The sequence below is a fragment of the Pongo abelii genome, chromosome 5 (genome assembly GCF_028885655.2).
Source record: "Pongo abelii isolate AG06213 chromosome 5, NHGRI_mPonAbe1-v2.0_pri, whole genome shotgun sequence".
Taxonomy (NCBI): domain Eukaryota; kingdom Metazoa; phylum Chordata; class Mammalia; order Primates; family Hominidae; genus Pongo; species Pongo abelii.
This window is the reverse complement of record NC_071990.2, coordinates 16,225,317-16,236,308: the sequence shown is the minus strand read 5'-3', so window position 1 is coordinate 16,236,308 and position 10,992 is coordinate 16,225,317. Positions and strand designations below refer to the sequence as shown.

Below are 10,992 nucleotides of genomic sequence, written 5' to 3'. Positions count from 1 at the left end.
GAGGTGAGGGATGCCAGTTACTCTGACTCCGGCCTGTCCACCCTTGGTCCCCGCACTGTCCTCCTCTCCTTGCCCCTCCCCTAAGGTGACTTGTCTGCTAATCACCAGGAGAGGCTTGCCATCAGCCTGTCTAGGAAGGCAGCAAAACAAATCCCAAACCATTCAACTTGACTCCTGGAAATACAAACTCCAGCAACTCCATTAAGTCTTAAGATAATAGCATTATATTAAAGTGAAACCATCTTCTTTTAAAAAAGAAAGAAAAACAAAGGGAGAGAGAAAGAGAAAAAGAGAAAGGTGCAAGTGTTGGTTTGAACAATGAGGTTATGAGTTCTGGGCAGCAGGGCTCTGATGTCGGCCCAATAGGTGCCTTGCGTCTGGGCCCCGAGAAGGCAGGCGGGAGGGCCCCGAGAAGGCAGGCGGGAGGGCCCTGAAGCCTCCAGGAGGCAGGAGAGAGGACACAGCATTTCACCATTCAGGAGCAGCCAGAAGCTCTGACGGAACAGACTAGCGGGGGAGATGGGAAAAGCAGGTTTGGACGCTTCCACTCGAGCCAGACGCCGCTTCGTCCCCAGGGTTAGCTGAACACGGTGTTGTGCTGCTGGGTCACCCGGATGAACGTTGCCCTCCTGCTGAGCTCCTTGAGTTTGGCAGCCCCCACGTAGGTGCACGTGGACCTCAGTCCCCCGAGAATATCCAGGATAGTGTTTTCCACATCTCCTTTGTAAGGCACTTCCACAGTCTTACCTTCAGAGGCTCTGGAAGATGAAAGAAGTTTTCTTTTTATCTAGTTTCCCGCCCCACCTTAAGAGCCCAGTTAGAATTACTCCCAGCTCCAGCACTTTCTGCAGCCCCCAAGGCACTCAGAAAACCAGACCCCACCCTCTGACCCCATCCCCACATTTCTACCAAGTGCCAAGATGATCACCGGCATCTCAGATGAGCACATTCCTCCCACCCAAAGGGCACGGGCTCATTGCTGGCTGCCCTGCATGTTGCGGAGAGGAAAGTCCTGGTGAGTAGCGCTTGAAGGAGTCGGGGACCCATACCACCCTGCTTGGTGCCATTCTCTCCAGCAACGTGCTCCCCTCTGCCCCTAACAGAAACCACCTTTACCTTTCTATTCTACCTCAACACGCACACCAACTTCCCAACAACCAGGAGCCCAAAATGCCCCCAGAATGGCCCTGGACGATTCCCCCTGGAAACAGCCTCCTATCCTCCTACATCAACAACAGGAAAAGTCCAGAGCTTCACCTCCTGCCTGCCTGCTCTAAGATCAGAAACCAAGTGTCTTCAAGGGGGATGACCAGGACGAGAAGGACATAAAATGGATAGCTCAGGTCCTACCAGCTTACGTGGAAATTACTAGCAAGGTGATTTCATTGAGGTGGCTCCGTTTTGATAGCCTGCCTGTCTTTCTGCTTTGCTGGGTACACTGGCCACCCCCAGTTCGACTCCCTGTTCTCTTACAGGTCACTACACCTATCATCCTGCACATGTGTGGGTCCAAGCAAGGTGGAATCAGAGGAGAACCAAGACCTGTCTTAGCACTGGAAGCTTCCAGGCTTTGGATAGCATCGTTCACATTTTCAGAGGAGTATTTAGAAACTCAGAAGGTCTGGCCTATGGCATGAACACTAAGCAACATTTCACTGTCTCCACTGAGCCCATGTCCCTCTCTTCACAAAGCCACCAGGTAACACTGCTTGATTGTTCCTTGGGTAACACAGGTCATGCCTCCTCACTGCAAAATGGGGATGTGGTCCAGACACACGTATATATTACCAGAATGTGTGTATATTACACATGTGTATATTACCAGATGTGTGTATTACCAGAAGGAAATCTGAAATCTGGGCAAAACTCTAGCTCTCATTTAAGGGCCATGCAAGTTCTAACAAGTACCCAAATTCTGGAACTTTCTGTAGCCGTTCTTTTCAGCTGGAAAAAGAGCATCTCTCTTTTTTTTTTTTTGAGATGGAGTTTTGCCCTTGTTGCCCAGACTGGAGTGCAATGGTGCAATCTCAGCTCACTGCAACCTCTGCCTCCTGGGTTCAAGCAATTCTCCTGCCTCAGCCTCCTGAGTAGCTGGGATTACAGATGCCTGCCACCAGTCCCAGCTAATTTTAGTATTTTTAGTAGAGACGGGGTTTCACCATGTTGGCCAGGCTGGTCTCGAACTCCTAGCCTTAGGTGATCCACCTGCCTTGAAGAGCATCTCTTGACCAGACATTCATTACCTAGAATTTCAAAAGGGGCTTAACTCTTGGTCGCTGAACAGGCAGGACTACCCTTGGGTAAAATCTAGCTACTTAAACCATCAGCCGGTTTAGAGCCCCAAGCTCAGGAAGCCAAAGTCGTTGGCCATACCCAGGATGGTTCAGGGCTCAGCACTCCGTGACCCCAGACAGGCGTCTGTACACATGTGCCTGCAATTATTGACATTTCATTTTCGTAAGATATTTCCATGGCCTTCCTGGGGCTTCTTGGAAATTTCTAGATTCTCACTGTTGCTCCTCTGCTAAGTGGTGGTATCACCTTTTACAAGCTCCTTTTTTGCTGATGCTTAAGTCTGCTCATCTGTAAAATGAAGGTACTTTGCTTCCCGGGGACAGCGTGAGAATGAAATAATGATTGGGAAAGAACCAGCAATGTGTTCATAACTGTGCCATAAGTAATTTGTCAAAGTCGGGAAGCATTCTCATGACAAGATCATGGTCATGAGGCTGAAAACAGAGAGATAGAGAGAGAGAGAGAGAGAGACTCAGAAACAGACAGAGGCAAGACAGGTGCAGCTGCAAGGCTCAGGCTGAAGCCTTTGGATTAAGGTTCTAATTTCCTCAGCAATTTCCTTCCCTGTTAAAGATTTGAATCCACTTCCAGAACTGAGTCTTGCTACCGCTGAATCTTTTTTTTTCTATTATACCTAAACCCTGCTGAAATTACAGGAGATGGTTTTTCTTTCAGCTCTTTGGCTTGTTTGTGCCATAGCCTGCTCTGGCCTTCCTGATTCTATAATTTTTTTAAGAACCCAAAACAGATGCAGCCACGAGGGTGAAAAAGGTACTCCAGGCAAAGCACCTAGCTGCTGCTCACCCATGAAAGCTCCACTTACATTCTGGCACAGAGGACACATGTGCAGGCCTTTGGATGATGACAACAGTTGCTGGTAAAGCACGAAGCTTCTTGACCATAGGTCCAGCTTAGTACCTCCTCCTTACCCAACCGTGCAACCTCCTCCTCTATCAGCGACCGCACGGGGTAAAGAGGACCTCGGGGGCTACCTGGAAGGAGTGAATCCCTCATTTCTGATTGGTGCCGTCCCCATCGATCTTTCCCATCCTGCCTTTCCCATACTATCTTTATTGGGGTTCAACACCGAGAAAGAGACTGAGGAGAATGAGAACTGAAGTAAGTCCGCTAGAACCCCATGGAAGAACAGAACTCTGGTAGAATACACCCCACTCCCCCCACCTACAAATCTCAGTGGAGTTCTGAAATTTTGCTACTAGCTTGGTATGAACCTTATATAATACATCTGAATCCCAGGTCCTCAAAATGACCCTCTGGGTGTGGAATGAGTGGTAGGAAATAAAGGTTGTCAGTTAGGGAGGGCTTAGGTTTCCACTCCAGCACAGAATACAGTCTGAAAACTGGAGGGAGAAGCCTGAAGTTTCCTGGAAAAAGGCAACCAGCCGATTCACAGCCGACTTCCCTCTGCCGATGGAGAAGCTTTGCTCCTGCCCCAATTTTGTATAGCTTGTCGTCGGCACTAACCCTGATGAGAGTAACAGTAGGCTCTACGGAGCAGGGTGAGGCAGTGAGTATACTGTCATCAAGTTCTTTTTTTTTTTTTTTTTTTTTTTTTTGGCAGGGTATCACTCTGCTGCCCAGGCTGGAGCACAGTGGCATGATCATAGCTCACTACAGCCTCCAACTCCTGGGCTTAAGCCATCTTCCTGCCTCAGCCTCCTGAGCTGCTGGGAGTACAGTCATGTGACACCACACCCAGCTAATTTTTAATTTTTTTGTAGAGACAGGGTCTTGCTATGTTGCCTAGGCTCATCTGGAACTCTCGGGCTCAAGCAGTCCTCCAACCTTGGATTCTGGAAGCGCCAAGATTACAAGCATGAGCCACTGTGCCTGGCCCCATCATTGGGTTCTTAAAACACACATGCAGACAGTTAAAATGGAAGTGAATCAGGAAAAGACCCAGGTGTCTCTGGAGATCATGGATTAAAAACACACATCACGAGCCAGGCGTGGTGGCTCATGCCTATAATCCCAGCACTTTGGGAGGCCGAGGTGGGTGGATCACTGGAAGTCAGGAGTTCGAGACCAGCCTGGCCAACATGACAAAACCCCATCTTTACTAAAAATACGAAAATTAGCTGGGCATGATGGGGGGCACCTGTAATCCCAGCTACTCAGGAGGCTGAGGCAGGAGAATCACTTGAACCCGGGAGGCAGAGATTACAGTGAGCTGACATCACACCATTGCACTCCAGCCTGGGCGACAGAGCACAACTCCACCACAAAAAAAAAAAAAATACAAAATACAAAATAAACACACATCAGCAGAAGCAAGCCCCACTTCTACAGTGGATGACACAACTGAATGGCTGAAAATGCTGCTGTGTCGACTCTCGGAGCCTGGAGGCAGGTGAGAAACGGTATGAGCTGTATGCAGCATTCTTCAGGAAAGGTCTGGCCACCGTGCAGTGGTCTAGACCACACCTATGGCTTTCTGTGCAAGAAGAGAGCTATTCTTCAACTCAATTCTTTCAGCCTGAACTCTTCTCAAGTCAGAGATCTAAGTTTACAGGGATCACTCAGCACAGGATCTACTAGAAGGACAAGACAATAATTCCACCTACCCCCAGAGGTCTGAAGTATCCCCTTCAGGACTGGCACCCACTCACATATACCCCTGGTCACACTTCCAACCCATCCCCAAACACTGCAAATGCTAACTGGATACAAATTAGGACTCTTTAAAAAAAACCCTTCCCACGGTACTTTAATATACACAGAGCTGCTATTCAGACCTGCTTCCATCCCATCTACGTAAGAAAAGCAAGGCCAGGCCTCGAGGGTGCGCCCCGCGGCCGCAGCCTCACCTGTACTCAGCAACTCCTCCTGCGTGCTTCTTCATGGCGGTGTCAGAGCTCATCCCGTAAAAGAGCTTGAGCTTCCGTCCATTCCTCTCAATCACTTCTCCAGCACACTCTGTATGACCCGAAAACATTCCTCCCAGCATGACAAAATCTGCTCCAGCTCCTAAATGCCAACGGTGGGGATGAAAGGGAGTAGCAGAGAAAACAGCTCAGGAGAAACAGGCTCTCAAAAAATCCCAGTGCTTGCCCAGTTCACCTCCCTCCCCGCCCAGCTATAGTCAAGAGAAAGGCTGGACCTCTCTCGCCTGTCTCCTCCTGGAAAAAGGGAGAAGGCTTCCACGCAGGGAGACAGGGCCATGGGACACTAGGAGAAACAAATGCAGCCTACTGAAGGCTAGTGTCCCATATACTGGACCATGCTGAATGGCTTTTAATGGCTAACTACGATCACCTTCCTCAGATCTAACTCTTTTAGAATCAGAGAAACATTAAGAATTGGGGAGTATTCCGCCAGGCACAGTGGCTCAGGCCTGTAATCCTTGCACTTTGTGAGGCCTAGGCAGGTGAATCACTTGAGATCAGGAGTTCAAGACCAGCCTGGCCAACATGATAAAACCCCATTTCTACTAAAAATACAAAAACTAGCCGGAAATCGCTTTAACCCGGGAGACGGAGGTTGCAGTGAGACGAGATCATGCCACTGCACTCCAGCCTGGGAAACAGAGGGAGATTCCGTCTCACAAAAAAAAAAAAAAAAAAAAAAATTTTTGAGCAGTATCTTATAAGGCAAGTTACCTAATCTTGTACTTAATGCTATGACTCCTCTATGATACCCCCCTCAGGTGTCTGGTCTGTACTTGAAGCTCTCCACACTCTTGACACTCCCTGTGCTTATGTACCAAGAAAGAGCCTCAGAACAGACTGAAGCTCCTACACTAGAGACAGCTTCAAGAAAAGAAGTCCCTGTGTCATAGAAGTCGTGTGAAACTCCACCCGCACCACGACGCTGCACATCAGACTTCCAGAGTAAATATTCTGCCAGACTAATCACTGAATGACGGCACATTTTCAGGACAGGGACAGGAGACAGAAGTACTGAAGCTGCCCGTCTTTGTGGGCTATGCTGGAACAGGCCCAGGGCTGGCTCTATGTTTACCTCCAGTACATGGCACATGATAGACGCTGCGTGATTAGCTGTCAAAAAAGTAAAAAGAACATTTAGGAGAAAAAAATAGTTATCATTCCCCATTTTGTTCATGGATCACTGTGCAGTGTAACTCTTCATTGCCTGTTATCAAAGGAACTGCTACTGGGTCCGGAATTGGTGGTTCTTAGTCTCACTGACTGGAAGACTGAAGCCGTGGACCCTTCACGGTGTGTGTGACAGCTCTATAAGGTGGTGCCGATGGAGTTTTTTCCTTCTGGTGGGTTTAGTGGTCTTGCTAGCTCAGGAGTGAAGCTACAGACCTTCCATATGAGTGTCACAGGCTCATAAAAGCAGTGTGGACCCAAAAAATGAGCACTAGCAGGATTTATTGTGAAAAGCAAAAAAACAAAGCTTCCTCCTTCTAGAATGGGACCCGAGCAGGTTCCCACTGCTAGCTCCGGCAGCCTGCTTTCATTCTTATCTGGCCCCACCCACACCCTGCCGATTGGTAGAGCCGAGTGGTCTGTTTTGACAGGCCGCTGATTGGTGCGTTTACAATCCCTGAGCTAGACATAAAGGTTCTCCACGTCCCCACCAGATTAGCTAGATACAGTGTGGATTGGTGCATTCACAAACCCTGAGCTAGACACAGGGATGCTGATTGGTGTGTTTACAAACCTTGAGCTAGATACAGAGTGCCAATTGGTGTACTTACAATCCCTGAGCTAGACATAAAGGTTCTCCACGTCCCCACCAGACTCAGAAACCCAGCTGGCTTCACCCAGTCAATCCGCACGGGGGCTGTAGGTGGAGCTGCCTGCTAGTCCTGCCCCCTGCGCCCGCACTTGTCAGCCCTTGGGTGGTCGATGGGACTTGGGCGCCATGGAGTAGGGGGCGGCGCTCGTTGGGGAGGCTCGGGCCTTACAGGAGCCCGTGGAGGTGGCGGGGAAGCTCAGCCATGGCAGGCTGCAAGTCCCGAGCCCTGCCCTGCGGGGAGGCAGCTAAGGCCTGGCGAGAAATCGAGCGCAGCGCCAGTGGGCTGGCACTGCTGGGGGACCCAGCACACCCTCCGCAGCCGCTGGCTCGGGTGTTAAGCTCCTCATTGCCCGGGGCCGGCAGAGCCGGCCGGCCCGCCACTCCGAGTGCAGGGCCTGCCAAGCTTACACCCACCCGGAACTCCAGCTGGCCCGCAAGCACTGCGCGCATCCCTGGTTGCCACTCGCGCCTCTCCCTCCACACCTCTCTGCAAGCTGAGAGAGCCGGCTCCGGCCTTGGCCAGACCAGAAAGGGGCTGCCACAGAGCAGCGGCGGGCTGAAGATCTCCTCAAGTGCTGCCAAAGTGGGAGCCCAGGCAGAGGCGGCGCCGAGAGCAAGCGACAGATGTGAGGGCTTCTAGCACTCTGTCACCTCACTACAACCTCCCCTGAGTAAGCCCTACTGAGGGTTTACATTTAGAACAGAACAAGACAGTAGCAGGGCACAGATGTATTAAGTAATAGGATGAAGGAGGAGGGGAGCCTGGCAAATCCTAATTAGGAGGAGGAAACAGAGGAACCCCTGAAAGTGGCCCTGATGCCTTCGATTTGGTCATTTAAACATTGGCAGAGCACTCGGGTTTGCGTTGGCGTTACAGTCCCTTCCGTTCAGCATGACGGAAAGCCGAGCTTTTCTAACACTCAGGGAAGCAAAGCACAACGCAACCTTCCTAAGTGGCAGCAACCTCTTAAGACCCTCCCCTTACAGGGTTCCTAACACTAATGCTGACTCCCTGGTCCTCCTGCCATGATCTTAAGGAGGCAGAGGATAACTGGTGTCCAGCCAGGATTCTTGACGATCACAATTCAGGAGCACAGCACCTCTGCGGCAGCTGCAAAGGAGCAGATGTCAACAGCAGGAACGCAGAGCACAGACCCACTAAGGAATGCTTTGGGGGGTTCCCAACCATTTTCATTTCGGGACACTCTTGTATCCTTCCCTGACAAGGTCCCTCTCGCTCCACTGAGTCTCAGCACAGGTACAGCCGCACTGACTGAGAGACAGTGGAGGAGGGAATGGCACCCAAAGGAGACTGAGCTGAGTGTGGTCCAAAGGCCAGGAACTATGATCTACAAGGCACTTCTCAACGACCAGCCACTTTAAAGTGTGTTCGGCTCTCTCTCTGTACAGAGAGCATGTATGAGGCAACACAAGAGTCCAAGATGGACCACCACCTGTATTAAGTAGATTCAGCTCAAAAACCAATCATAAAAATGCCCTTGGCCAATGATCCTTACAATTCAGGGTAAGTGACATCACTAGTTAGCAGAGGCACTGTGTTCTCCCTGTTCTGCCCCTGATTGTAGTATTGTGACCTTGTCATTCCCTCCTACAGCCTCAGTCCCCTCAACTATAAAATAGGAAGCTGGAATTGATGGAGGGTCCGTAGATTCCCTTCCACAGATAGGATCTATGATTAGGAGGAGGTTAAATACCATTTTTCATGACATTCTTTGGGTTGCTATGAAACCTTGTTGCTAAGAACACTGCCCTGTGTCTTCCTTTGTCACTATCAGGGTTGTTGTCTGAACATTTTTTAATTTTTATTTTTTATATTTTTTTGAGACAGGGTCACTCTGTCGCCCAGGCTACAGTGCAGTGGCGTGATCTCGGCTCACTGCAACTTCTGGCTCCCAGGTTCAAGCGATTCTCCCACGTTGGCCTCCTGAGTAGCTGGGATTACAGGCGTGCACCACCACACCTGGGTAAATTGTTTTGTATTTTTAGTAGAGATGGGGTATTGGCCAGGCTGGTCTCAACTTCCTAGTTTCAAGTGATCCGCCCACCTCGGCCTCCCAAAGTGCTGGGATTACAGGTGTGAGCCACTGCACCCAGCCTGAAAATTAAAAAAACAAAACAAACAAAAACAAAAAAACAGAATTCCTATAACAGAAAGTTTCCTGCCACCATTTTTTTTTCCTGGCATCAGCAAAGGGCGGAGGGATGGGAGCTTCGTTTCTGCCTCCCGCCGGCACCCACAACCCCCACTTCACATTTTGGAGCCTGCAGCCACACGGCCAGCTCTGACTTCCGAATGCAGTTTGCAGTTCTGTGGCCAACACGGGGCTCGGCAGCCGTACTTTACTGCTTCTGGTGTTGAGAGGCTGGACCATCTAGTGCTTTCCTTAGAAAAGTTCAGGACCTGCTGCCCTCCCACCACCGCTCCCCGATCCCCAATCCCACGGGCTCACAGCAGGCACTGCTGCCCCCTAGTGGGAGGCAGGCTCCAGCCTCCAGTGAGAAACCGCTGCGGGATTCCTCCTGTCCCTTCCACGGGACTTCTCCAGGCTGGGGCCAAAAAACCCCCTCTGTAGTTCCTACACATCACACCTGGCACCGTCCCCTTGGACAGGTCCCGTGAGCTTTCTCTTCCCTGGGATGAAAAGACTTCACCCACTCCTGGCTTGCAGGACGTTACCCCTAGATCTATCTCCTGGGGCATCTGTGGTCTGCTCTGCCACGGTCCAGGATTTGGGCCAATTGGGGCTGAAACCCAGGGAGAGGAACCTCCAGGAGACCCAGAACTTCCCCACCAGGTCCCCCTCCTCATTCAGGTTGCCACCTGGAGAGGTGCAGGGAGCTCCCTCCCTCCTTCCTTCCCTCCCTCTGCACCAGGGCCCGGCCTTACCAAAGGCTTTGGCGACATCCCCCGGACACGTACAGCCTCCATCCTTCACAGAGGAAAAAGCAAGGACAGGACATCATCAGCGGGAGCTCAGCCAGGCTGTCCCCTCCCCCCAGATGACCTAGTGACCGGGGATTCAGACCCACCACAGCCCCCAGCAAGCCCACGGGCCCAAGTTCCCCCACCACGGCTGTTGTTGTCTGATTGAGTGTACTCCCCTCAATATTGCACCTTTCACTCCCCAGGCCCATCCAGGCTTCCTCTGTGGGTCAGAGGCTGGCACCATCCACTGCCCACCTGCCCGCCTGGGCTCGGGCACTTCTGTTGCAGAGCAGGAGGCAGCAGGGGCTGTGAGCGGTAGAGGGGCTCAGCCCTCATCCCATGCCAGCCCGCTGTATAACACACGCAGCCATTCCACTGTCCACGCTCATTCTCACTCAGAAGTCACCTTTCCCTCTCTGCCTGGTGTGAGGTGAGATTTATTTAGTACAAGGGTTGAATTCTTGTAAGAGCCAAGAAAAGGACATTGAGTTAATCTTTTTATCTTTCCAGGTACCTCCATGTCTCCTATTCCTCATGTATGGTACAAAGTTACCTTAAAATCAAACATCTGTTTTTCCACCCACACTGCCCATGCAGACCACACTTGGGCTGGTTTAATGCATAGCAGGGCCAGTCTGTTATCTTGGGCTGCCCAGGAAGGTTCAGCTGTTGGGGGTAATGTTTAAACACCAGCCACACAGTACAAGTCTTCTAGGATGCAGAGCTAGCTGAATTTTCTTTTCTTTTTTTTTTTTTTGAGACAAAGTCTCACTCTTGTCGCCCAGGCTGGAGTGTAATGGCGTGATCTCGGCTCACTGCAACCTCTGCCTTCTGGGTTCAAGCAATTCTCCTGCCTCAGCCTCCTGAGTAGCTAGATTACAAGTGCCCACCACCAAGCCTGGCTAATTTTTGTACTTTTAGTAGAGATGGGGTTTCGCCACATTGGCCGGGCTGGTCTCGAACTCCTGACCTCAGGTGAACCGCCCACGTCGGCCTCCCACAGTGCTGGGATTATAGGCGTG

At 50.9% G+C, this 10,992-nt stretch overlaps 1 protein-coding gene across 1 annotated transcript in view; it reads right to left on the bottom strand.

The window, feature by feature from the left end:
* Positions 1 to 201: 201 nt before the first annotated feature.
* Positions 202 to 10,992, bottom strand: part of GMPR (guanosine monophosphate reductase) — a 56,742-nt gene continuing 45,951 nt past the window's right edge. The window contains 3 exon segments of the mRNA NM_001131713.1: positions 202 to 758; positions 5,124 to 5,283; positions 9,932 to 9,974. Of these exon segments, the coding sequence (NP_001125185.1) occupies positions 578 to 758; positions 5,124 to 5,283; positions 9,932 to 9,974 (384 nt within the window). The 3' untranslated portion in view covers positions 202 to 577.